The 27,739-nt window shown below is 36.0% G+C and overlaps 1 protein-coding gene across 6 annotated transcripts in view; it reads left to right on the plus strand.

The window, feature by feature from the left end:
* The window catches only part of TBC1D15 (TBC1 domain family member 15), an 88,565-nt gene that overhangs the window by 42,581 nt on the left and 18,245 nt on the right, over window positions 1-27,739 (plus strand). For 4 of the 6 annotated variants that reach the window (XM_077954732.1, XM_077954733.1, XM_077954731.1 and 1 more), the window contains 8 exons: window positions 3,677-3,815; window positions 7,983-8,193; window positions 16,081-16,183; window positions 17,181-17,231; window positions 17,543-17,740; window positions 18,803-18,931; window positions 19,529-19,632; window positions 20,700-20,794. In XM_077954732.1, the coding sequence (XP_077810858.1) occupies window positions 3,770-3,815; window positions 7,983-8,193; window positions 16,081-16,183; window positions 17,181-17,231; window positions 17,543-17,740; window positions 18,803-18,931; window positions 19,529-19,632; window positions 20,700-20,794 (937 nt within the window). In that variant the 5' untranslated portion in view covers window positions 3,677-3,769. The remainder of the gene's footprint in view (window positions 1-3,676; window positions 3,816-7,982; window positions 8,194-16,080; window positions 16,184-17,180; window positions 17,232-17,542; window positions 17,741-18,802; window positions 18,932-19,528; window positions 19,633-20,699; window positions 20,795-27,739) is intronic. The other 2 variants (XM_077954734.1, XM_015152256.3) reach the window with 1 other exon arrangement.

Genomic DNA, 27,739 nt, shown 5'->3' on the forward strand with positions numbered 1-27,739 from the left:
TGATTTTGAAGTTTTGCCCCAGGTTTTCTACTTTCTGTCATTGATGTTAAGTCTAATGCATTCTAATTCCTGATTCCATGTTACGTGTTTTTTGATTTTGTTTTGACATCTCTCTAGAAGCTTTTAATTATTGTCTTTTTGTTTCCAGTTTTATGTTCTGGTTATGTGCCTTTGTGGATTTGTTTTTTTAATACATTGTGCTGGGTACTTGATGAGCTCTTTTAATATGGAAACTTCTGTCTTTTTTTTTTATTTCTGGGAAATATTTTTGATTTATTTTAGTGATGATTTCTTCTTCATTTTCTGTTTTCTTTCTTTCTGGAACTCTTTACACTTTCTGGATTGGTCCTGTAATTTTAAAATCCCCTCCCCTTCCTTCCTTCCTTCCTTCCTTCCTTCCTTCCTTCCTTCCTTCCTTCCTTCCTTCCTTCCTTCCATCCATCCATCCATCCATCCATCCATCCATCCATCCATCCATTTATTGGTCTGTACTGTTTTCTAGGAAATTCACTCTTCATTTTTGCTATAATTTTATTACTAACATCTTTCTTGTTCTGAGTGTCCTCATGTCCCCTTTTAAAGGAATAACATTAGCATTCTGTTCTTTGTGGTTGTAATATATTTTCTTATTACTGAGGAGTTTAAGGATAGCTTCTTAGATGTTTTTCATCTCCCTATGTAGTCCATTTCCCTCTAGTGACCTTTTGTCCCACCACCACCTCATTTCATTTGAACTGTTTTCTATAGATAACTTGCCTTTGATGTTTGTTGGTTATGTAGTGCGGTGCTCATATTTAACAAATTTAAGAGCAGATGCACAGAAGTGATTATATTTTCTGTAGGTATGGATAGGCCTGGTAATAGTGAGACTCTTCCTGGGGTGCATGGCTAAGCCGTTTCCTTGGGGAATCCCTAATGTCAAAATCCATGTCTTTTTGGGCTAGTAGATTTGAGAAGAATCTGCCGATTCCTGGCTGGAGAGGGTAAGCTTGGATGGCAGTATTCTGGCAAATGAGTGGAGAAAAAGGGCTGGGAGTCTTGCCAACTTCTTTGTATAGGTTGACTTTCAGTTAATTCTCCTGATTTAAAGAAATTATTCCTTTGCTCATTGTGCTTGATTTCTCCTAATTTAGAGATAAATGATGTTTTCCAAAACTCCAGTCTTTGGAACTTAGTTGTCCTGTCTTCAGGTTGACCTTTAATCCTTATTTCCCTGATTATTGGCGTGACCTACCAATTTGAGCCTTTTTGTATGCAGAGTTGGTAGAGGGAGGTAGAAGTCAGAGAGAGAGGTGGGGAACAGAATGCTTTTGTAGATGCTTCTTAGCTTTCCTCACTACTGACGATAGGGTTAATAGGGATGGTGGTGAGGTTTTTTTGTTTGTTTGTTTCTTTGTTTTGTTTTGTTTTTGGAGAAGGAGTCTCTTTCTTTCATCCAGGCTGGAGTGCAGTGGTGTGATCTTGGCTCACTGCAATCTCTGCCTCCTGAGTTCAAGCGATTCTCGTGCCCCAGCCTCCTGAATAGCTGGGATTACAGGTACCCGCCACCACTCCCAGCTAATTTTTGTATTTTTGGTAGAGACAGGGTTTTCCCATATTGTCCAGGCTTGCCTTGAACTCCTGACCTCAAGTGATCCGCCTGCCTTGATCTCCCAAAGTTCTGGGTTTACAGGCATGAGCCACTGCACCGGGCCTGAGGGTTGATTTTTAAAAAAACTAGTCAAACAAGGAGGGCTCCCTGAGAAATGACATTTGAGGAAGGAACTGGAAGAAAAAACAATCTATTTTATAATTTAGTTTGTTCAGTTTCCCTACTGTTTTTCAGTCTGTTTCCATTTCTTATATCTTAATTTTTCTTGTGCCTTTGTAGTTTCTTTTCATTCTAATTTTCCTTTTTCCCTTTTAAAAAAGAATTATACTGTCTACATACAAATACAATCTTGTTGCAAAAGTTCAATAGAAAGTTGAAGCCCTGCTTGACTAGAACCTTTTCCCTTACTTCTCTCTCTCTCTCTTTTTTTTTTCTTTTTTTGAGTTGCAGTTTCGCTTCTGTCACCCAGGCTGGAGTGCAATGACGTTGTCTTAGCTCACTGCAACCTCCGCCTCCTGGGTTCAAGCGATTCTCCTGCCTCAGCCTCTCTAGTAGCTGGTATTACAGGAATGTACCACCGTGCTTGGCTAACTTTTTTGTAGTTTTTGTAGAGATGGAGTTTTACCACATTTGCCAGGCTGGTCTGAAACTCCTGACCTCAGGTGATCCGCCCACTTCGGTCTCCCAAAGTGTTGGGATTACAGGTGTGAGCCACCTCGCCTGGCCTCCCTTACCTGTCTCTGTTTAATGTATATCTTTCCAGATTTTTACCTGTACACATTTTATTTTTATGTATGTATGTGTTTAGAAAGACCTAGTTTGTCCTCCTGTGTCAGTAGTAATGAGCCACTGTCATCAGCAGTGTGAGATGGTCCATTTCCTCACGTTGTCTTCCATATTCAGTATTATCTTTTTTAATTGAATGGAGCAGAAAATAGAAATCTGTCAGCTTGCTTTTCGTTGTTACTGAAGTTGGATGTCTTTCTATGTTAGAGTATTTCTTCTTTGACTTACCTATTCATACCATTTGCCTGTTTTTCTGTTTTGATATTTGTCTATTTCTAAATAAATTGATAGGAGTTTTGTAATTTGGATGTTTTTCTTGTCATATATTTTAGAAAAATGTTCTAGTTGTGCTATCTTTAACTTATATATAGTGTCTTTTGTTGTATATAAATTAATTTTTGATTTACTCAAACTATATTGCATTTTAGACTTTTGGTTTTATTCTCTTTAAAAATGGAAGGTTCTGTAGAACTATACATGTAAATATGTTGCTTTTAGCTAATTTTGATTGCCTATAAGAAATTATACAACCATTGATGGCTTAAATAGCCACCATTGGGGCTCTTTTCCTTAAATAACTAAAAGTTTGGAGGTTGGGAGCTTTTTGCAGTGGTTCTCTTGCTTTTTCCCTATAGTCAGAAGATGACTATTTTTAGGCAGCATGGTTACATTCAAAGCAGGAAAAAGGAAAAAAGGGATGAGGCTTTTATTATGAAAGCAAAGCCATTTTCAGAGTTGACTTCTGTTATATTCTTTTTTTTTTTTTTTTTTTTTTTGAGACGGAGTCTCGCTCTGTCACCCAGGCTGGAGTGTAGTGGCCGGATCTCAGCTCACTGCAAGCTCCTCCTCTCGGGTTCACGCCATTCTCCTGCCTCAGCCTCCCGAGTAGCTGGGACTACAGGCACCCGCCACTTCGCCCGGCTGGTTTTTTGTATTTTTTAGTAGAGACGGGGTTTCACCGTATTAGCCAGGATGGTCTCGATCTCCTGACCTCATGATCCGCCTGTCTCGGCCTCCCAAAGTGCTGGGATTACAGGCTTGAGCCACCGCACCCGGCCGACTTCTGTTTATATTTCATCGGCAACTCTGACTGTGTGGAATTCTAATCAAGCTTCTCTTGCTTTTTTTTTTTTTTGATAAAGATGATCAAGAGAGAAAAGGATAGGAAATGGTGTTCAGTTTTCCCACCAGTGATGTCGTCTGCAGCCTACCTACAAACATAGAAGCTGAGATGATGATATGGATTGAAATTAAATTTGTTTTAGACTTTAAATATTTTATATGTTGTAATTATTTTAGGACTCCAGTTCAGTTGTAGAATGGACTCAGGCCCCAAAAGAAAGAGGTCATCGAGGATCAGAACATCTGAACAGTTATGAAGCAGAATGGGACATGGTTAATACAGTTTCATTTAAAAGGAAACCACATACCAATGGAGGTATGAATTAAATCTTTTGAAATCTTAAACTGATTTGCTACAATATAATATAGTAATAAAAGTGCAAAGAAGATTCTTGAATGCTCCTCAGTGAGAAGGATGATTAATTTCTTTGGTTAATATGTATACATATCATATTTTAGTGATACTCTCTTTTCATCTCTCTTTTTGTTTTATTGGTTGTGGCTTCAAAAAAGGATTTTAAAATACTTGCTCTATTTTATAGTTATTAATGGCAGAAAATAGAACCACTTTAAAAAATTCCTTTGACTGTCCTTCATGCACATTTTTCTTAATCTAGTAGAATTTTAATAATCATGTTATTTTATCCTAAAGTAACAGGGAGAGGTGGAGTATACTACTAAACCATACCATTCTAATTTCAGCATTTTGCTGGACTCTTCCTGGCTCATTGCAGTTTTCTCTTAATATGTGTTCAGTGACTATTCTCCTTTCTACATATATACAATCATGTGCCACATAACAGAGTTTCAGTGACTGATCGCCTGTATGTCAGTGGTCCCGTAAGATTATAATGGAGCTGAAAATTTCCTGTCACCTAGTGACATCATAGCCTTTGTACCGTCACAGCACAGTGCATCACCTTTTCTGTGTTTAGACGTGTTTAGATACACAAATACTTAGCATTGTGTTACAGTTGCCTATGGTATTCAGTATAGTAATATTGCTATACAGGTTTGTAGCCCAGAATTTCATAAAAGAAAGAAACATTACATGGACGAGAAAAGCATAATCTGACAATAAAGATCACTTTGTTAGTAGTTCTCAGCCTTGGCTGCACATTGAAATCACCTGGGTAGGTTAGATTTTAAAAAAATACTACCAAAAATCAGACTCTAGAGATACAGCCTGGGTATCTGTGCTTTTTAAAAGGTCTTCAGATGACTTTAATGTGTGATCAGAGTTGAGAACTTCAGTGTAGCTGTATAGCTTAGCAAAAAACGACAGAGGTAAATCCTGCTTATGGCTTGACCACAGAGTAGACTTATAAAGTGATGAACAGACTTTATTTTGTAGTTACTAAAAGTTAAAGGCCGGGCGCGGTGGCTCACTCCTGTAATCCCAACGCTTTGGGAGGCCAAGGCAGGTGAGGAGATCAAGACCACCCTGGCCAAAATGGTGAAACCCTGTCTCTACTAAAATACAAAAAATTACCCGGGCGTGGTGGTGCATGCCTATAAGTACCAGGCAAGGGAATCGCTTGAACCTGGGAGGTGGAGGTTGCAGTGAGCCGAGATCATGCCACTGCACTGCAGCCTGACGACACAGCAAGACTCCGTCTCAAAAAAAAAAGGAGGCATTTTCTAAGCCCGTGGGTTCATTTCTAAGCTTGAGGGTTTATTTTGAACCCTCAAGCTTAGAAATTCCAGAGGTTTTAAATGTATGTCATTATGAAGCTTTTTTATTTTCTAAAAGTTTTTTTCCCCCGAAGAAAAAGCCTTTGTTTTTCTTATCTTTTACCCTTCTCATTTTTAACTTTGTACTTTTTTCTTTTTTGTGTGAGGCACAAAGTCAGTTTGGGACAAACTCTTAAAAAATTGACTGTCAGACTTACTTAATTTTATACTTCTTAAGAGCATTTTCGCTTTATATTTCATAAGAGTTTCTACTGCTACATCCTTTGTTATATACCAGACAGATTAAATGTTTTGGAAATATTCCTTCCAAGAACATCAGACTGTCTCATGTTCGTTCTAGAGATCCATCCAAATAAAATTTGTCCTTGATGTTAATTCTATTCAAGGCATATAGAGACTTACTGAACTGTTCTACTTACAAGAAGAGTAGAGCTGTTTGTTCAGTTCTTCTGGTATTTAGTATTCTCATGTTAGTGTGTTGGAGATAGTTTTTACATATATTTGGTGACATAGTAAATTCATTAGAACTAAATGATTTTCTTTACATTTGCTTTGAGTAGAAAAATAGTTTGAGTTCACTCTTGATTTCTGTTTTCCTCTGTAACCATTTCTATTTCTGGCCAGCTATTTGCAGCAGACTAATTTGCAGATTACTTTTATGTTGACTTGATACTAGGTTGTTAATTGACTTATTCAACAGATCTTTCGTCTTTGACTACTTACTGACTCTTCTAGCACTGAGGATATAGCTGTGAACAAGATAAAGTTCCTGTTCTCATGAAGCTTTTATTCTAGTAGAAGGCTTAGAATATTTGTTTGTTAGGGTTTTAAATTATTTCTTTGTCAGAGCTTTAAATGTGGAAATGTGTGAGACATTTTCTTTTGTATGTAATATATGTTTCTTCTGTTAATGAGGGAAAAATCTATTAAAAAAACCTTTATTCTTGAATATGCACAAACTTCTAATAATTCATATAGCATACATATAGTGTTTAATATACTTCATATGATTTTCTTGCAATAATTTAGATAAAATCCTCTGTGCCGTTGAATAATTTAATTTAAAAAATTGTCTATATGTAGTTTTTTGGGTTTCTTTTTTTTCTTCTTTTTCCCATTGCTGTTTTTCTGTGAAATATTTTTGGTCTTTGCAGATAAGCTAGCAGTATGTATCTGTTCTAGGTAGTCTAAGTACATTCACACTTAAATGATTCATGAGTAAGTTGAAATTCTAGAACTGTTCTCACTTAGGTATCAGCTTGAAGTGGTCTTATGAGCTCTATAATATAAACACCAGTGAAACATTATGTAAAGTAGTCAAGTGGACACATGGCACTTAATCTAGTGTATCTTACATGTGAGTTCACTGTCCAGACTGGTGTGAAAGCTGCTAGTCATTGTATATAGATAAGTCACTTTAGCTTCCTTCAAATGATACTTGTTTAAGTGTCCATGAAATAATGATGACACATGGTTTCCTTGCAGATAGAGGTTCTGTAAGCTGTAGATTTCTTTTTATGAGTTCAAGAGATCTTATTGGAGATGATTGCAGATAGGAAGGTGATACATACATGCAGGTCAACACTGGTTAATATGTCTTCTGATCTAGTCTAGTAAGCAGCTTCCTTCTAAGTAGTTTATCTTTGTGGGATTGGTAGTGTGGGACAGAAATAATAAAGATCTTGAATAGCAGGATAGTATGATACTTCTTAAGAAATAACATTTTAGGAAAGAAATTTCAGAGACACAGCTTACTTATGTTGGAGTTAAATTGTTAAAATGGTGTTTTACATTAGAAGTGAATTGTAAGTACTAGCATCATTAGTGAGAATAAATTTTTTTTCTCTTTCAGTTTTTTTTTTTATAAATAGTTGATGTTTAAGTTGCTTGTTATCAATTATGATAATGTTCGCAAACCTGGAATTTTAGCTTCTATAACGAGGCCACAAACTCAGAACATGCTGTATTTTACATAACTATAATTTGGTTTGAACTGAGGTCTTGATGTAGTAGAAAGTTAATTTAGCAATTGATTCATTATTTTTGAAGCATTCAAAACTTTTTATCTTTTCATCCTCAATTTCTTGCTGTACTTTGTTTTTCTGCAAATAGAGTGTTGTATATTCACTCCAGTGTTATTTTTTATATCAGTATGCTTACTTCACTACTAAGTGTAGTGTCCTAAAAATAATTACAAAAGGAAATGAAGGAATAAAGGTTTTGTTTTGTTTTGTTTTGTTTTTTTGACTCTTCAAGAGAATTAAGCTATTCTTATTTTGGGGGGAGTAGAAAAGATGAACATTTACTGAGAATTTTCTGTATACTTGGCTTGTACTAGTTAGTTGAAAAGTATTATCTCCTAATTCTTATTAATAGAATTACAATGGGAGGTAAGTATAATTATCTCCATTTTACAAACAAAGTAACTGAGGCTCAGAGACATTCAATTATTTGCCCCATGTCATTCAGTTAGTAAGATGGTAGTACTGCAATATGAATCCAGTCCACCTGCTTGCAAAGCCATGATCAGTTTTTTTGGTCAAAGCTTATATTTTACATAGGAATAACATTTAAAAAATTTATATGTGGTAGGATAATTATTTTAAAAATCATTTTTTAAAAGAACATATAAGTTGCCATATCTAATACAGGTGGAAGCCATAATAATATGAGTGCTGTACTGATTCCCTGGGTTCAACTAATTTATGTTATGCAGTCATGGAGAGCACTGTCAGTACCTTTTAAAAAGGTGAACAAAAATATTTTGCCCCACTCTCTTGTTTTTAAGATGCTCCAAGTCATAGAAATGGGAAAAGCAAATGGTCATTCCTGTTCAGTTTGACAGACCTGAAATCAATCAAGCAAAACAAAGAGGGTATGGGCTGGTCGTATTTGGTATTCTGTCTAAAGGATGACGTCGTTCTCCCTGCTCTACACTTTCATCAAGGAGATAGCAAACTACTGATTGAATCTCTTGAAAAATATGTGGTATTGTGTGAGTAAGTATCGTATTATTTTCTACTTATTGAAACTGGATCATTGTATTAATCCCAAAGCGAACTATTTTTACTTGACCTTGGGCATCAGTGACCTATGTGCATATGAGGACATGAACAGCTTTGTTTTTTCTGGGATATTGATTTATTTGGAATAACGACTGAATCATACTGTGTTATTTTAGTAATTTGAATCTGAGACTTACCACCTAATTACTGTTACAAAGAAAAGAGTAGTTTAATATTTTTTCTACATTTAAATGAATGATAATGCGTTAGTAATTAATGGCCTATATATTTACCTAATTTACCCTTTATTTTGTATTTTCTACTAAATATACAGTTATACTTGTGATGTTGCAACTTTAAGTCAGGCAAGTCCTACGTCCTTTATAAAATTATTTCTCAGTTGGACGATAGGGCCTTACCACTTTCCAGAAATCTTGTCTCTCATTTAGTTACCTGTGTGCATCTGTACATACACATGCTTCCTCACTCTTACTCTCAGCAAATATTTTTTGGGTATCTATTACATCCCAACACTGTGGTAGATGCTTCATATTTACTAGTAAAACAGGGGTGTTCCTGGGTCTCAGAGAATTCATAGTCTGGCAATTAAAACTGAGGAACTAAGATGAAAGAAGTGTCAGCTGCTTTGGGAGTTCCTGGGAAAGAATGAGGGGCACTTAATTGAAACTGGGAGTAGGGATCAAGGAAGACTTCCTGGAGGAAGAAGCATCTAAGTAGAGACCTGAAAAATGAGTGACCATTATAAGGAAAGAGAAGGAGATATTTAGAGGGAAGCATGTTTTACAAGGGAAGAGTACAAACATGATGTAATCACACAGCAAATTAATTCAGTATTACAGGTCTGCAAAGTATGAGGAGGGGAGGGTAATACAGTTAAAGATGGGGCCAAAGAGCTGAGTGAAGTCCAAAGCACAAAGCATCTTTTGGGTCATGTTAGCAGGTTCTTCCAGTTATCCAGGTGAGATTAAAGTGACCTGAACTGGGATAGTGACAGGAAAGATGGAAGTATTGCAGTATTAGATTATAGGATTAGATTTTATGATGGATTGGATGTATGGAGGTGAGAAGGGAGAAGTTGAGGTTTTGGGCTTGGGAGAACTGCAGGGAATGATTGCTAACTTTGTTTGTTTGTTTGTTTATGATGGAGTCTCACTCTGTCACCCAGGCTGGAGTGCGGTGGTGTGATTTTGGCTCACTGCAACCTGCGTCTCCTGGGTTCAGACAATTCTCCCACCTCAGCCTCCTGAGCAGCTGGGATTACAGGCATGTGCCACCAGGCTCAGCTAATTTTTGTATCTTTTAGTAGAGATAGGGTTTCACCATATTGGCCAGGCTGGTCTCAAACCCCTGGCCTCAGGTGATCTGCCTGCCTCGGCCTCCCAAAGTGCTAGGATTATAGGCGTGAGCCCCTGGGCTCAGCCACTAACTTCATTTATAATGTCCTCACTTTATAGTAGAATTTAACACCTTGCCTGAATTTAGATTCCATAAGGCTAGAAGTGATACAAAAACTGGGAGTCTCGACTGTGTATTTTCTGGCATGAGATTCTCCCCTACTTTGTTAATCATCTCTGGCTGGCAATAGGCAAGCTGTTCAGTGCCAGTAAGTGTAAGAAAGTCAGACCTGCTTGGTGGTATGTGGATCTTGGATCTCGAAGTGAGAACCTGTAAATAAGTTACCATTGAGAGGATGAGTAGATTTCAGGAGAGACAGTGTCATGATTGGAATAGAAGGTTATGGTTATTGAGTAGCAGGCATTAAAGACTAGGGAGTTTTAGCACCATAGTAAGCTCAGTATCAGTGTTGTGACATAACTCACAAATGAGATCATTTGGTCTGAGACTGTTGATTAAAGCTTAATGTCTAGGATGAGGGAAGAGGTAGCCCCTCTCTACTTTTTACTGATTGTATTTTGGAGAAGTAGGCTTGAACTGCAAGTAATAAACACTGCATTTTAAATGTGCTAGACTACCTATTCTGTATTAAAGAGATAACCCAGGGTAAGGAAGGGATCAGAATGGTCCTATGAAAAATATTTCATTGAAGGATGTGGTTTAACTTGAAGAAGAGAAGTTTCAATGCAACATTAAATAAAATCCAAACTTCTTCACTGTCATCAACAAGGGCCTGCCCTGTCTTAGCTCTGTTTATCTCTTAAAACTCATCTCATGCTATTGTCTTTTCCATTCTACTCATGCGGATTTCTTTCAGTTCCTAAAACCCCCTAAACTCTTTTGTGTCTTAAGGTCCTTTATGCATACTGTTTCTACTTGGAATATATTCCCCTCTTTCTGATTCCTGAGGTCTCCATTTAATGTCACTTCCTCAGAGGGGCTTTCCACGATGCCCTCTTTCCCCATCTAATGTAGTTTTCCTGTCTCTGCTCCTCGCTATCTAATTTTCTCGTTTGCTTCCTTCATGGCACCTAACAGTATACAGTAATTTTGTCTATTCTTTTGTGTTTTACTCTAGAATGTAAACTTCTGAAGGATAGGGATTGTATCTGTATTGTTTCCATATTATTCCTAGTTCCTAGCTACAGTGTCTGGTACATAATAAATGTGCAATAAATATTAGTTGAATGAATAAATGGCATGATAATTATCAATTTGACAAATACTTTTTGAAAGTTTTTTGTGAGAAACAGATTGGAGATTTGCTTTATATAACTCCAAAAAGAAATTAGGAGACAGGGTTTTTCTCAGGAGGTAGAGTTTTCTATCCTGGATGGGTTCAAGGATAGTCTTGATAACCACTTAAGCAGTTATAGGGGTATATATACCTTGAATATGTGTTGTTCGTGTTTTCTTGAGAGTAGCAAGTGAAAGCTTGTTTCCTTTTCTAAATTTGTAAACAGATGACAAGTATGAGAATCAGAGATGGGGATGGGCACACTGGCCCATGCCTGTAATCCCAGCACTTTGGGAGGCCGAGGTGGGCGGATCACTTGAAGTCAGGAGTTTGAGACCAGCCTGGCCAACATGGTGAAACCCCATCTCTACTACAAATACAAAAATTAGCCGGGTGTGGTGGCGAGCACCTGTAATCCCAGCTACTCGGGAGGCTGAGGCAGGAAAATTGCTTGAACCTGGGAAGCAGAGGTCGTAGTCAGCAGAGATCGTGTCATTGCACTCCAGCCTAGGTGACAGAGCGAGACTTCGCCTCAAAAAAAAAAAAAATCAGAGATGGTGATGAAAATAATGTTAGTAGAGGGGGTTTAGACATATGGCATTATAATAATTCATCCCAGATTAGTTTTGAACTAAACCGGTTGTTGTTACTTCTTGATACCCACAGGCTTTCCTAATGAGGACAGACCACTGAGGATGTGAATGAGAGCAGAATGAAAGCACCTTCTCTTGTTGATAGGCAGATGTAAGAGAGAGGGAGAGAGAGAGAGCCTGGAAAGAATTATGCTACCCTACGCTTTCCCAATCTCAGCACTTAAGTCCCTGGGAAGGAGAGTTTCTTTAGGAGAAGTGCTTATTTCCATTTGAAAATGTGAAGCCATGGAATGGTGTTCCTTGTACATGTTTCGTTTTTTTTTTTTTTTTCATTTAATTCAAGTATTTTTTTGAATGCCTACTGTGTCTTAGATGCAGCAGTGTTATTTTCTGGAAGGAAAGCAGTAATCAAAAAAGACATGGCCCCTGCCTTAAATTGCAGCTGTAATAAGTGCTGTGAATAAGACATATGGCACTGTAAGAGTATATTAGGATAACATGTAAGTTTTCCATGTGTGGGAGTGATTGAAACTCTGAGAGGAAATGAAATCAACTAAGGGGAGGATAGAGTTGGAGGAGATGTGAGCCTAAGTGATTAATTGCACCCTTTAATGATTTGGTAAAAGAGAAAAAGCTTTGTATACTTTGTTTCTCTTCTCATTAGGCTTAATCATTAAGTTTTTAGTGAACCAGGATGTGGCTGCTGTTCTTGGGGAAGGAGATAGTATCACGTAACTACTTCAAATGCTATTCTCCTAATATCAGCCGCTACTTTGTGTATTGTCCTGTGACACTGGGAGGGCAATTTACTTTTTGACCCATGAATGGTCTGAAACGTGTAAAAACAGTGCATCAAATATTTTATCTCCAAGGCCCCTCCATGCTCTAGGCTGAAAATAAGTGCTCCCTCCCTAGTCTCCTTCCTGTCACAAATTATGCCCAATTGTATTATGCCATGTAGCTCACCATAGATTTTATAGAGTCCAAGTAGTAGAATAAAGCTGTTCCAAGTAGATATTCACCAGTATTTAAAAAGTCCCAAATTTATATAAGCCATCCCTCATTATCAGAATCTTTTTTGTTTTAACTTTTATTTTAGGTTCAGGGGTATATGTGCAGGTTTGTTAAGTAGGTAAACTGCATGTCATGGGGTTTTGGTGTACAAATAATTTTGTCACACATAATAAGTATAGTATCTGATAGGTAGTTTTTCTGAGCCTCTCCCTCTTCGCACTTTCCACCCTCAAGTAGTCTCTGGTGTCTGTTTTTCCTCTCTTTGTGTCCATGTGTTGTTGTTTAGCTCCCACTTGTAAGTGAGAACATGTAGTATTTGACTTTCTGTTCCTGCATTAGTTTGCTTTAGGAAAATAGCCTCCAGCTCCATCCATGTTGCTGCCAAGGACATGATCTTATTCTTTTTATGGCTACGTACTATTCCATGGTGCATATATACCACATTGTCTTTATCCAGCCTACCATTGATGGACGTTTAGGTTTATTTCACACCTTTGCTATTGTGAATTACAAAATTCTTAAGGAGAAATTTAAAGGCCCTTGTTCTTGTTAGTTAGGATTCAAATAAGTGGAATTCCCAAAATTTTAAGTTAAAGTTCACATAAATGAAAATATCTAAATATTATACCCAATTTTTATTCTACTAGGTGTCAGCCAGGGGGTTCTCATTTCCTGTCCCTGGAACAGTTATCCTAAGCAAAACGATGTTTCCAGAGTCTTATTTCTATGGTCAAAGATTGTTTTAGAGACCACACAGAAGAGTAGTCAAGGAAATCTTGATTTCAGCCTCATTGGGATGCCAGCGGTCACCCTTCCTGTCTTCTTTTGAGTTCAAAATGAAGAGAATTAGACCAGATAACTTTTTTTATTTTTGATTAAGATAAATTGAGGAATGTGGCTTGCTTTTGTGGCCTTGTTGTCTTCCCAATCCACTTCCTAGTGAGTTGTTTATCTTCCTAAAGAGCTAAATTTCCTCTTACAGGAGCAGGGCCTTACCATATGGACCAGCAGAGATTGCCAGTAATCTAGGAATGGGCAACCTAGATGACTCACAAGCGCCAGGAAGAGGCCCTGCTAGGCTAGTCATGTGTAGTTCCTTCTTTTAGTCTCAACAACCTGATCTAGTCAGTGCAACATAGGCCGTCTTCTTGATGCTTAATATTTTTCAGATACTTTTCTTTTTTACCAGGAAAACTGTCATATTTGTTCATGTTTGTAAGTATTCTTTGATTTATCATCATTTAGAATGTGATGTTCACTTGGATAAAAGAATGAGCTAGGAATATGTTTTTCTTACTTTTCTGGACCAAGTTGGTTGCTAAGATATGAATAAGACCTGTTGATTCCATTAAGTTATTTTGTATATTGGGCCATTTTTACATTGATATGCAAATATCCAAGCAGTAAAATATTCCCTTAAAAAGCCAAATTGGTTGTATCATCAAACAGCACCAACCATTTAAAAGAGTAGGTTCTAGATGTAAAATTTTGTTACTGTACCTTTCTATTTTTTATTCCCAGTTTTGATTGATAATCTCTGCAATGCTGTTTATTTCTTTAGCCTTACATGTTGGTCATTCTCAATAGAAATATGAAATAATTACTGCTACATTTGGGTGTACAAGCATTGTTCAGTTTATAATTTCTGAGTTTATTATGAGGTCTTTGGGAGAGGCTCACTCCAAAGCCTAGGATATACTTCAGAATTTTCAGGAGATATGCTTCTATAGTTGTGATATTAGACTATAGTTTTCTTCAAATTGTTTAGCAGGCTGTAATAGAATTGCTGGATTAGCATCATTAAACGTTCGTCTTACTACTGCAATGAGTTTGAAAGTCTTGAATAATGTTAGCATGAGAGATCAACTTAAATCAGTGTGGTGACCTGGAAGGTGGAGACATTCTGGTAATATTTTGGAATACCAGTCTTCCTTATGATGAGCTCTTTAATTGCCTAGCAGTATAACAGTGTACTACTTGTCCATTGACTGATGTACTTTTTAAATGTTTTGTTGATTACCTTTGGGGCAGTCAGGTCTTTACTTTCTTCATATCTTCCCTGCTTCTTAGAGCTTCCTCCACCCCCCATCACAGAGTAGTAGTTACGAAAAAGAAAAGAAGGAATTTATTTTTTAAAAATATTTGTGTTTGCTTGTTGGTAAGCCAGTCATTTCATCTTCTGATCTCCAGTTTAGTGGCCACTGTTTAAGACATGGAGCCATAGAGTTATCTGAGCCCAGAGAGCTGAAAGTTGCGTATTAGTTCCTCTTTTATATGTATAGACAGTGGTTTGACTTTCATGAGCATTTTTTTATTTGGGTTTTAAAGAAATAATTTGGCTTAATTTATTGTTAGAAACAAAATGACAGTGCTAGCAGCACTGTGCTATGAATAAAATTTTGTTTTTTAGCTACTTTTCTTTTCTGATGCTACATTTCAAGGTCCATCGTTTAAAAAATGCCTTGTGAGAGAATCTGTAAGTCTGCCTATTAATTGTGACCCCCCAAAATATTCAGAAAAGTGAATGTTTTAAAATGTATGGTTTTTTCCTCCTATATCAAATGACTCAACCTCAGCCCTTTTTAAAAAGCCAAGGGGCTTATTAGCTACTGTTGTTGTATATGCAGATGGAGTGCTGTTTCTGACTATGTAAGAATATAAGGATCCTGTTTTAGATTTCATATTCCCTCTAGCATTACTGTTGCATCCTGTTATGTTAGAATTGAGAAGAGATAACTGTTATTAAAGATCTTATCTCAAACATAATAAACAGGAGGTGTATAGCAGCAAAATAACATTTAATTTTTATTTTAAACATAGAAAAGTTCTCAGTTTATTAGAACGAAGTCATAAAACTCACTAAATAGAAAAAAGACTAGATAATTTGTCAGATGACTAGAAATTAGATGTCTGTTTTGAAAAGATTTTGTTAAATTCTGTCATTACTAAGAAATGTGAAGAGACTTGCTTCTATAGTTTAATAAGCAAGAACTAAAAACATAGTATTACCCAAACCATACGTAATAATCTTTTTAAAATATGTTCATGTGTGTGCATTTGTAATTACGGTTAGCATGATTAATGATCTTTATCAAATAACTAATATATCTTACGTTTTAAACATCTTATATGACAGTATTACTAAGCCGTGAATGAAGGTGGAAACCATTTCAAAATAAGACATATTTTCTATATGTAAATATTACATACTGATGACTCCTAATGTCTGTTTTGGCTTTCTTTAATTTTTATGATAATAAAGCCAGATATCTTGTAATGGTTTTCTACTATAATTCTAGAGAGAAGAATTTAGGTTCATTCCAATTTAATCCTTTTGGCTTTACCTGGAATAAAAATATACTTTGTTTTATTTATGTTATATGCAGAGTATTAATTTAGTATTTGTTAATTTTGTATTTTATGTTTCATGTAGTTTTGAAGCTCCTTTAAAATAGTTACTAAATATTTGCTAATGTATTAATGGAAAACTGTTCTAGAACTGGACATTAAAATGTTTTGGTTTTTTTTTTTTTTTGTAGGGAACATTTGTGTCAGTAATTGTTCACGTAGTTATTGATACAGTGTGTTAGTATTTTCTACAAATCCTCTTTTTTATTGTAGATCTCCACAGGATAAAAGAACACTTCTTGTGAATTGTCAAAATAAGAGTCTTTCACAGTCTTTTGAAAATCTTCTTGATGAGCCAGCATATGGTTTAATACAAGTATGTTTCTTAAATCTATCATGTATTATTCTGACTGCATTATTTTATGTGCCCCCTACTTCTCATCTTCTCAGAGTATGCAGAATGAGACAGGTATATATATATATGTGTGTATGTGTGTGTGTCTGTGTAATCTTTTTAGAACTATTCTCTGTAATTTTACAGAAACAATAATATGTTTTCATGTTATTTGCAAGACTCAGAGGCTTCCTTGGTTCTTACTCATAAGGCAGTTTGTCCATTTATTATAATACTAAAATTAGACATCAATAGAGTTGTATCATAACTTTTATTGATTAGGTTAGGGGTGACAGAGCAAGCCAGTTTGAATTCATTAATGATCAATTTAGGCAAAAATCTGGTTTGAATTTAAGTAGGTTGTTTTGACGTCATGACAATCTTATTCCCCTAAGAATATTTGAGTATTGTTCTTGCATTAGGCTAAAAATGTACACTTAATAATAGGCAGAAGTAAATTTAATTATCACTCAGATGACTATGTAAAGTAATGAGATGATTTATTCATTTATTTATTTATTCACTTATTCATTTAACAAATATGTGAGAGCTTGCTGTGTCCCAGCTGTTCTTTTCCTGGTTTTGAAGATGTAGAGATTAATAAGATATAGAGGGAACTTTTTAGGAAAGAGGATGAGAGAGAGAACTAAACACTATTTGAAATAGGAAATAAGAGGATAATTTTACTTATTGTGAAAATAATTATTTAATAAATAACTATTTTTGCTAAATATGAATGAGCAATTAGTTTGGGCTTCAGAAGTTACCCTAGCGCTTAACAGTAGAAAAACCTTTTGCCGTTTTCCAGGGTTGCACTGTCCCAGAATAAATTATTCTTGTTGGCATGATTTACTATTCACGTAATTAGATTAAAAGTCAGCTAATATTTAAATATGAGCTTTTAAATTTAGCAATCAAATATTTTGTGTCAGAATAGCATGGTAGTACACACTTCAAGAAATATTTTTTTTGTGTGAAGGCAGGACTGCTAGACAGAAGAAAGCTGTTGTGGGCCATTCACCACTGGAAAGTAAGCACTGCGTATGTTTTCTGATGTATGCAGATTGAGTGAAGCCTGCAAATCATTTGTTTATCTGCAATTCAATCAGTAGCATTAACTTATCATTTATTATGCTCTTTTAACCAAATGAAATGATTGGCTTAGAAAATTTAAATTTTTCTTCCAAGAAAGAAAATACAAATTTAAGATAATCTTAGAACACTCTGTTTTAGTCCTGATTTCTTTTCTTTTAAAAAGCTTTGCTTTTTTTGCCCATGTTGGAGTATTCATTTTTCTTTATTTGAATTAATAATGCTAATGTTTTTCTTCCTACTGCATAGAAAATTAAAAAGGACCCTTATACAGCAACTATGATAGGATTTTCCAAAGTCACAAACTACATTTTTGACAGTTTGAGAGGCAGCGATCCCTCTACACATCAACGACCACCTTCAGAAATGGCAGATTTTCTTAGTGATGCTATTTCAGGTCTAAAGATAAATCAACAAGAAGAACCAGGATTTGAAGTCATCACAAGAGTGAGTAAAGATTAGTATTAATGTAGCTCTTATGTTTTAACAGGAGAACGTGTACTATAGAAATAGAAACTTAATTTTGGTGATATCTGCCTCTTTCCATAATCTGTTCTTACAACTTTTTGCTGGTATATCTGACAATGAGTGCTTGTCCTGCCACTAAATTCTTCATTTGTTCTCTATCTTATACTCTTTCTTGATTAATGTTGGATCTCTCTTCTTTGATTACATTTTGATAATAAAGAAGTTTGTTTCATTGAGTGCATAGTAGAGTGAAGAGCGAACCTTTCCTATAGCCTCTTAGTTCTGTCCTTACTTGCATGTTTTCTCATAGGCATCAGAGACAGCTAGTCAGGACACTACTTTTAGGGCTTTTATTCTCATGTAATGCTTCCTTTTTCAAGTAAGATGGGTTTTGGCCTGAATTATGGCAGATCTTTATATGTGCTCAGCAAGACTTAAATTTGCTACAATTCTAGGCTTGTACATAGTTAGAAAACTATACATATCTAAATTTTAGTGCTTAATTAAAGGGTTTATCGTGCAAATAGTATTTTAAAATTATCAACATCTGTTAATTGAATAAAACACTATAGAAAATGCCAAGTGAAGCTAGTGGGTCATGAATCAATTCTGAGAAATACGAACTTTAGAAGAAAAGCTAATTTTAGAATATGATTAATGGAATAATTATATATTCTTTCTTTTTAAATAATACAGCATATCATTTGGTTTGAAGGTTTCTTATAGAATTTACATGTCGAATGTTCTATATGTATGTAATTGAACCCAAAATAGTAAAGAACTTTATTTTAATAACAAATATTTTTAGTCTGTGGGGTTTTCTGTTTCTGAACTTATAACCCAGCTTGTTGTGTGTTTAGTAGAAGGGAAACATATGTAATGCCAACTATTATAGTTAAACTAAACATGGGAAAATGAGGGATGATCTTAGAAGTATTAGAAGTCATGTCTGAAAAATAGTATTTTAAATTTAGTTTCTATATGCCTTTATTTCATTTCACTGGTTAAATATGTACTTGTTATTGCTTATCTTATTTTTAGATTGATTTGGGGGAACGACCTGTTGTTCAAAGGAAAGAGCCAGTATCACTGGAAGAATGGACTAAGAACATTGATTCTGAAGGAAGAATTTTAAATGTAGATAGTATGAAGCAGATGATATTTAGAGGGGTAATTTAAACACTCTAATATGGCTTGTCTTACAAACTCCTAGTATTCAGTATTATAAACTCCTAGTTATTATTATTGTTTTGGTGGGTTTTGTTGTTGTGGTGGTGGTGGTTGTTTTTTGGCAGGGGAAGTGGGGAGGAATGAACTCCGTTATTTCTTGATGAATGATGCCTTAAAATTCCTGGATTGAGTGGGACAGAGTGAGGTGCTTATGATGTTCCTGGGAGTTGGGTAGAGGGATAACCTTAACTCTGGGGGAGGATATTCTTCCGTATTTGAAGTTCTGTAGGTTTTGTGAAGGAGGCCTGCATTCCAGTGGCATTTGCCTTATTCTTTAAGATTGGGCTTAGACTCACCAGTCCCACTGTCTGTCTGCTGTAGGCTGCTGTATTCTGTGTACTGTTTAAACTTTCTGGCAGCTACTTACATCTTTTGGATCTAGAAGTAAAAAACAAGATGGTATTCACTGAATTGAACTATTTACATATATAAAACTACCTCTTAAAGATTAGTTTTCGTTTTTATATGCAAGTTTTGTGAACTTAACAGTATTGCATTCTTTTTCATTCATGTGTTTAATATGCATGCTTTCTTCAGGGACTTAGTCATGCATTGAGAAAGCAAGCTTGGAAATTTCTTCTGGGTTATTTTCCCTGGGACAGTACCAAGGAGGAAAGAACCCAATTACAAAAGCAAAAAACGTAAGTAATGGTCTTTTGTACATTCATTCAAAGAGATTCGAGTAACCCACCCATACAAATTAGTATAGGGTTTCTAGATGAGGATTTGGAATAGACTAGGGAATGGGAAAACAACTTAATTTTTATTGTTTTAACTCAAAAATTATGAGCATTCTAATTATTTTAAATCAGAAACACTTATTAGAAGCACCTCGTTGCATTTATTTTTGTGAATATGTAAAAAGAAGATAAACATACTCTATTTCCCTTATATAAGCCTCGTACAAGCATTTTGCATACTTGAAAGATAGCTATGTAGACATACACTTAAAAACATCTCTCATTCATCTTGATTCACTTTTACAATTCATTATGAAATTATAAAATTGGCTCATAAGAAATATATTTGCTATTTAGATTAATTACCTTTAAGTTACTTTTCTGATACTCTTATAATGGATCCTTCATTCTTTTTGGAAGAGTATTTCTATTTTAAGTTATTTCTAAGACTTGAAACACAGACCAACTTTCCAGGTGCAACTTCTTGTTCTCAGTTGTCAGTCTAGGCTTTGAGTTAAAGCTATTTTCAGTCATTATGTTCATATTTAAGTTATCTGACAGTCTTCTCTTTTCAGCATGTTTACCAGTTCTTCTAAAACATTTTTACATTAACTAGTTTCTGCAATAAACTGCTTGGAAATGGAACTATAATGTCACTTTAAAAAAAAAATCACTTAGATTTGTATTTACAATTATTTAGAAACTTTAGTGGTTAAGATATTTCATTATTAGAATACTTTAGAGATGATTTTAAGGATTAGATAAATGTTTTTGTAAAAGAATACCTAAAGTTTTTCTAGTAGTGGAACAAAGTTTATCACATAAACTTTGTGATATGTATAGGGTATTTTTTCTTTTGTTTTCACTTATTTGTCTTAACTTGAAACGTTTCGCTGTTGTTTTTATGAACTTACATTCCGTTAGCATCATAAATGCTTTGATATACTGTTTATAGAAAAACCCAGTTAAACAGTGTTAAAAATAAAGTTTTCAAATAGCTTTCTTTGGTGTCAAATTGTTTTCTATAGTGATGAATACTTCAGAATGAAACTGCAGTGGAAATCTGTCAGCCAGGAACAAGAGAAAAGAAATTCAAGGTTAAGAGATTATAGAAGTCTTATCGGTAATTTTTTTCTTAACAACTTTGGAAATGCAAGAGGGGATTACATTGAAATCTTGATGAGATTAAAGAAGTGAAGATACACGCTAACAGTGCTAGGGCTCAAAAGAGAAATCAGAATAGAAAAGTACATTGCAATGTGTGTTTAATGTTCTTTGTTGTTCCTCTTCCAATAGGCATATTAATTCAGTAAGTGTATTTATAAGTGTTGATATATATAATTTTCAGTTCCAAAGTATGAATTTCTAAAAAAGACTATTTACCTGTATTTGCTTGTTGAATTAATTTCATTTTTTAAAAACTTTATTTTCTTTTTTATTATGAAAGTGTTTATTGTAGAAAATTTAGTAACTGTAGATGAGCAAAAAGAGGTAAATATAAATTATTTTTGTTTCTGTCACCCAGAGATAATTATGGTTAATAGGTATTGGTTTATATCCCTTCAGAACTTCTTTAAATATACATATATTTCATTTTTAAAATTAAATGACTCCAGATATAAAGTTTAGTTAGTATTTGAAAATAGAATATTTACCTGGGGATAACTGTTCTCTAAAACATAGAGATGCTTGATAGAATTTTATCATAAAAACATTAGCTGCAATTCATAATCTCCATTTACGAATGAGAAACTGAAGCATGGAGAACATAAATGACTTGTCCAAGGTCACATGGTTTAAATAAGTGCAGAGCCCAGTTTAAGGTTCTTATTACATTGTCTGTGTAATTTTAGGATAGCATTGGATAGTACTGGAACTTAGTTTTGAAATTCCTTTATGGTATCTGGATTTGTATATCTGTGGTTTAATAAAGAACGATAGAGGGATTTGTTACTGTTGTTAGTGCCCTCTCATGAAAGAAATAATTTTTAAAATTTTATTTAGAAAGCCTAACATAACAAGCTGATTTGGTACCGTTTGTGGACATAAAAACAACATCTTTTTGGCAGTGATACTTTTGATCCAAAAAGAATTTATTTTTCTGAAATGTAAATTATACCAGAATAAACTTTGTCCTTTCTCTGATTAAGGCAAAAGGTTGGGAGTCCTGAGTTTTGGAGTTATCTAAAGTTTCTAACTGAAGCTTCTTGCTGTTTTCAGTTTCAATAGGAAAAACAATAATGGATTCTGGTGTTTTACTCCTGCTTGAGCGTAAAGTATTTGAACTGGAAGGGAAGTTAGAGGTCAACTAAACTTGTATTTTAAGCCTCTTCTTTCTGCATGCCATATCCTCTTCCCTTTATATCAAGCATCAGTGTTGATGTCTCTGATATTCTCAACCTTTCATGTCCTGTTCTCATCCTTTCCAGGAGACTGGTAGAAAAATTTAGATATTTAAAGTCCCCATAATGTAATTTGAATTGAGACATACTTTAGCCTACTTCGTTCATTTTTAGCAGATAAAATTGAAGCCCAGAAAGGTTAGTCAGTTGTCTTAAGCCATCTATCTGGTTAGTTTTATAGCTCAGACTCATTCATACTCAGATCTAATTTTTAAGTGGCCTTTCAGCTATACCATGCTTTCTGCCAGTAGAAGTGTATAAATAAGTTAGTTTTAAAGCATTCTTTTTCTATAATGCTTTTTCCCAAAAGTATTTTGAGAATGATTATCAAAAGCTTTTTAGGTAGTATAAATTTACTTTTATTAAAAACAAAACTATGCAGTAAGCTTTAGGTCTTGCATACATGCCAATAAGCTGGATTTTACTTTTAAGTGTGATGAGAATCTATTGGAGCGTTTTAAGAAAGAGTATTTTATTTACATTTTAAAATCATTTTTACTGCTTTGTGGAAATTCAGTCAAAGTAAGAGTAGGAATAGGGAGACCAGTTAGTAGAAAGCAGAAGTCCAGGCAAGAAAATAGTAGTAGAGAAGGTAAAAAGAAGTAGGTGAGACCGGCCATGGTGGCTCCCACCTGTAATCCCAGTATTTGGGAGGCTGAGGAGGGAGGATCACTTGAGCCTGGGGGGTTGAGGCCACAGTGTGTTGTGATTGTGCCACTACACTCCAGCCTGGGTGACAGAGTGAGACCCCTTCTCAAAAAAAAAAAAGGTAAATTCAAGTTATATTTTGGTGTTAGAGTTGGTAAGACTTTCTGATGTATTAAATATGGGGTGTGAAGGGGAAAGAGAAATAAAAAATAGGACTCAGTTTCTGACTAGAAAACAGGCAGTTAGTGATACCCCTTACGGAGATGAGGAGAAATGGGGTATGGTGAAATTGAATTAAGTGTTAAAGTATATATACCTTAAGGTGAAAAATACAAATGGAATGTCAAATAACTAGTTGAATAGTCTGGACTAGTCTGGTAGGAGATAGAAATTTGGGTATTATCAGTATAAATATCCATGGAAACAGATGTGCCACCTAGTGGAAAAAGAGACAGTTAAGAAAGCTCAGGAATCCCTGTTTTTAAAGCAGTGGTTTCTAACCTTGGCAACACATTAACTCATTTATGTCTAGTTTTCCATTATTGGAACACTGAGTTTGTGGGAGTTATTTCTATCCTACTGCTCAAGGTCATCTCCAAGGTCTGATTTTTCACACACAGAAATTCGCAACCTCTGGCATAAATGGGTTAAAATCACCAAAGGATCTTTCTGAAAACCAAATTGATTATTTCAAGCATTCATACACTCATTCATTCTTTCAATAAATATTACTTAGTGCCTATTATGTACTAGGCTGTCCTCTAGGCATTGGGGATTCATCAGTGCACAAAACAGGCAAAATTCTTGCCCTAAAGGAGTTTTCATTCTTGTGGAAGAACAGACAGTAAACAAGTTAAGTAAGTGACATATGTGGTATGTTAGTGATACATGCCAAATAGAAAAATAAGGCAAGGAAGAGGGTTAGGATGTTTGTGTGCCATGTTGGCCATTTTAACTTGGGCAAGCAGAGACAGCTTTTAGTGGGAAAGTGATATTTGAATAGAAACTTGAAAAATAGAGGGGGTTCTCTCATGACTCCTGTTCAGTATAGTGTTGGAAGCCCTAGCCAGAGCAATCAGGCAAGAGATAGAAATAATGGGCATCCAGATGGGAAGAGAGGAAGAGCAACTGCTTGATGTAAAGGGAAGAGGATATGACATATGGATATTGCTAGGGTTTTTGTCTTTCAAGAGACAGATTCTTGCTTGTCACCCAGCCTGGAGTGCAGTGGCACAATCATAATTCACTGCAGCTTGGGCTCAAAGGATACTCCAGCCTCAGCCTCCCAAGTAGCTGGGGCTATATGCATGCACCACCACACCTGGCTAATTTTTAAAGTTTTTTGTACACATGGGGTCTCACTATGTTTCCCAGGCTGGTCTCCAACTCCTGGCCTCAAGCAGTTCTCCCATCTCAGTGTTACAAAGCATTGGGATTATAGACATGAGCCACTGTGCCCAGCCAATATTGCTGTTTTTTTGTTTTTGTTTCTGTCTAAGATGGGAAAAACTGTGAGAGAAGAAAGTTTGGAAGAGAATATTTAGAATTCAGTTTTAGATTTTAATTTTGAGATGCCTATTGAATGTCCGTAAGTTAATATGTTGAGTTGAATGTGGATATATAGGGCAGGAATTCATGGGACTGGAGATAAATTTAGGGGTCATCAACATAGATAGTATGAGATTACATAAAACTATGAATTAGGCCGGGCGCGGTGGCTCAAGCCTGTAATCCCAGCACTTTGGGAGGCCGAGGCGGGCGGATCACAAGGTCAGGAGATCGAGACCACAGTGAAACCCCGTCTCTACTAAAAATACAAAAAATTAGCCGGGCGCGGTGGCAGGCGCCTGTAGTCCTAGCTACTCAGGAGGCTGAGGCAGGAGAATGGCGTGAACCCAGGAGGCGGAGCTTGCAGTGAGCCGAGATCGCGCCACTGCACTCCAGCCTGGGCAACAGCGTGAGACTCCGTCTCAAAAAAAAAAAAAAAAAAACTATGAATTATGAAACTAGATTACTTCAACAAACTAGGCGTCAAAGGTACAAACCTCAAAATATTAAGAGCCATCTATCACAGACCCACAGCCAACATCATACTGAACAGGTAAAAGCTGGAAGCATTGCCCTTGAGAACCAGAACAAGACAAGGATACCCACTCTGACACTCCTATTCAGCATGGTATAGAATCAGGCAAGAGAAAGAAAGAAAAGGCATCCAGATAGGAAGAGAGGAAGTCACCCTCTCTTCACAGGCAATATGACACTATACCTAGAAAACCCCATAGTCTCTGCCCAAAGGCTCCTAGATCTGATAAACAACTTCAGCAAAGTTTCGGTTTACAAAATCGATGTACAAAAATCAGTAGCATTGGTATACACCAACAACGTCCAAGCCAAGAGCCCAGTGAAGGATGTGATCCCGTTCACAGTAGGCACAAAAAGAATGAAATACCTAGAAATACAGCTAACCAGGGAGGTGAAAGAACTCTGCAATGAGAATTACAAAACACTGCTGAAAGGAATCAGAGATAACACAAACAAATAGAAAAACATTTCATATCATGGATTGAAAGAATACTGTTTAAAATGGCCGTACTGTTCAAGGCTATTTATAGATTCAGTGCTATTCCTATCAAACTACCAATGACATTTTTCACAGAATTAGAAAAAAAAATTCTTATGCAACCAAAAATGAGCCCAAATAGCCAAAGCAATCTTAATGCAAAATGAAGAAAGTTGGAGGCCATACTACCTGACTTCAAAGTATACTGCAAGGCTATAGTAACTAAAATAGCATAGTTCTGGGACAAAAACCAGACACATAAAGCAACAAAACATGTTAGAGAACCCAGAAATAAAGCCATATACCTACAGCCATCTGATCTTTGACAAAGCTGACAAAAACAAGCCACAGGGAAATGACTCCCTATTCAATAAATGTTGCTGGGCTAACTGGCTAGCTATATGCAGGGGAATTAAACTGGACCCCTACCTTTCGCCATATACAAAAATCAGTTAAGATGGATTAAATACTTAAATGTAAAACCTGAAACTATAAAGACCCTAGAAGAAAATCTAGGCAATACCATTGAGGATATCGACCCAGGCAAAGACTTGATGAAGAAGACTGCGAAAGCAATTATAACCAAAACAGAAATTGACAAGTGGGACCTAATTAAACTAAAGAGCTTCTGTACAGCAAAAGAACCTATCAATCAACAGAGTAAATGGCCTACAGAATGGGAGAAAACATTTGCAAAGTATGCATCTTTCAAAGGTCTAATACCCAGAATCTGTAAGGAACTCAAATCAACAAGCAGAAACAACCCCATTAAAAGATGGGCAAAGGACATGAGCAGACTTTTTTTTTTTTTTTTGAGACAAAGAGTCTCCCTCTGTCGCCCAGGCTGGAGTGCAGCAGTGCAATCTCTGCTCACTGCAACCTCTGCCTCCCGGGTTCAAGCAGTTCTCTGCCTCAGCCTCCCCAGTAGCTGGGATTACAGGCGGCCGCCACAATGGTGGGCTAATTTTAGAATTTTTTTTTAGTAGAGACAGGGTTTTACCATCTTGGCCAGGCTGATCTTGAACTCCTGGCCTCGTGATCTACCCGCTTTGGCCTCCCAACGTGCTGGGATTACAGGCGTGAGCCACCGTGCCTGGCTGCAGACACGTCTTAAAAGAAGACGTACACACAGCCAACCAGCATATGGAAAAATGCTCAATATTACTAGTTATTGCAGCATACAATTCAAAACCACAATGAGATACCATCTCCTGGTAGTCATAATGGCTGTTACTAAAAAGTCAAAAAATAACAGATGCTGGCAAGGTTGTAGAGAAAAGGGAACGCTAATACACTGCTGGTGGGAATGTAAATTAGTTCAGCCACTGTGGAAAGCAGTCTAGACATTTCCCAAAGAACTTAAAATAGAACTACCGTTCGACCCAGCAATCCCATTACTGGATATATGTCCAAAGGGATACAAATCATTATATCACAAAGGTAAATGCACATGTATGTTCATAGCAACACTATTTGACAATAGCGAAGACATGAAATCAGCTTAGATGCCCATCAGTGGTGGACTGGATAAAGAAATGTACATATACAGCAGAGTATGCTATGCAGCCATAATAAAGAGATCCTAGCCTTTGCAGCAATATACGTGGAACTGGAGGCCATAATCCTAAGTGAATTAATGCAGAAAACCAAATACCACATGTTCTCAGTACAATAGGAGGGAAACATTAAGTACACGTGGACACAAAAAAGGAAACAGTAGACACTAGGGCTGTTTGAGAGTGAAGGGTGGTAGGAGGGTGAGGATTGAAAAACTACCTGTTGGGTGTTATGCTCATTACCTGGGTGGCAAAACTATCTGTACACCAAACCCCCATGACACACCGGTTACCTGTGTAACAAACTTGCACATGTACCCCTTGAACCTAAAATAAAACTTGGAAGGAAAAAAAAATAGATTAAATTGCCAAGGGAGTAGTACAGTTATAAAAATAAAAGCCCAAGAACTGAGCCCTGGGGCACTTTAATTTATAAGTAGGAAAAATTAGAAGATAGAAGAGACTTAAGTAAAGAGCCACAGAGAAACTGTGGCTATCTATTTCATAGATAGATAGAAAACATGTAAGTTTGATGTCCTAAAAGACAAATGAAGAAAGTATTTCAAGAAAGGGTAATTGGGATGCCAAGTAAGATTATTTAAATTGACCATTGCATAGAGGAATAAGGAGATCACTGGAGATTTTGATTAAAGAAGAATTTTGATGGATTGGTGCATGTGATAACCTGATTAGAGTGAATTGAAGAGAAATGGAAGACAACTTGGAGACAATACATACAGCTCTTTCAAGGAGTTTTGCTGAAAACAGATGTAGTTTCAGAAAGTGAGCTAGCAGTTAGAGGGAAAAGTAGGATTAAGAAAGGTTTTAATGATGTTGAAAGAAATAATATAAAGTTGAATACTATGGGAATGGTCCAGTAGAAAGGAAAAACTGGTAAAGCT

Source organism: Macaca mulatta, chromosome 11 (assembly GCF_049350105.2).
Source record: "Macaca mulatta isolate MMU2019108-1 chromosome 11, T2T-MMU8v2.0, whole genome shotgun sequence".
Taxonomy (NCBI): Eukaryota; Metazoa; Chordata; class Mammalia; order Primates; family Cercopithecidae; genus Macaca; species Macaca mulatta.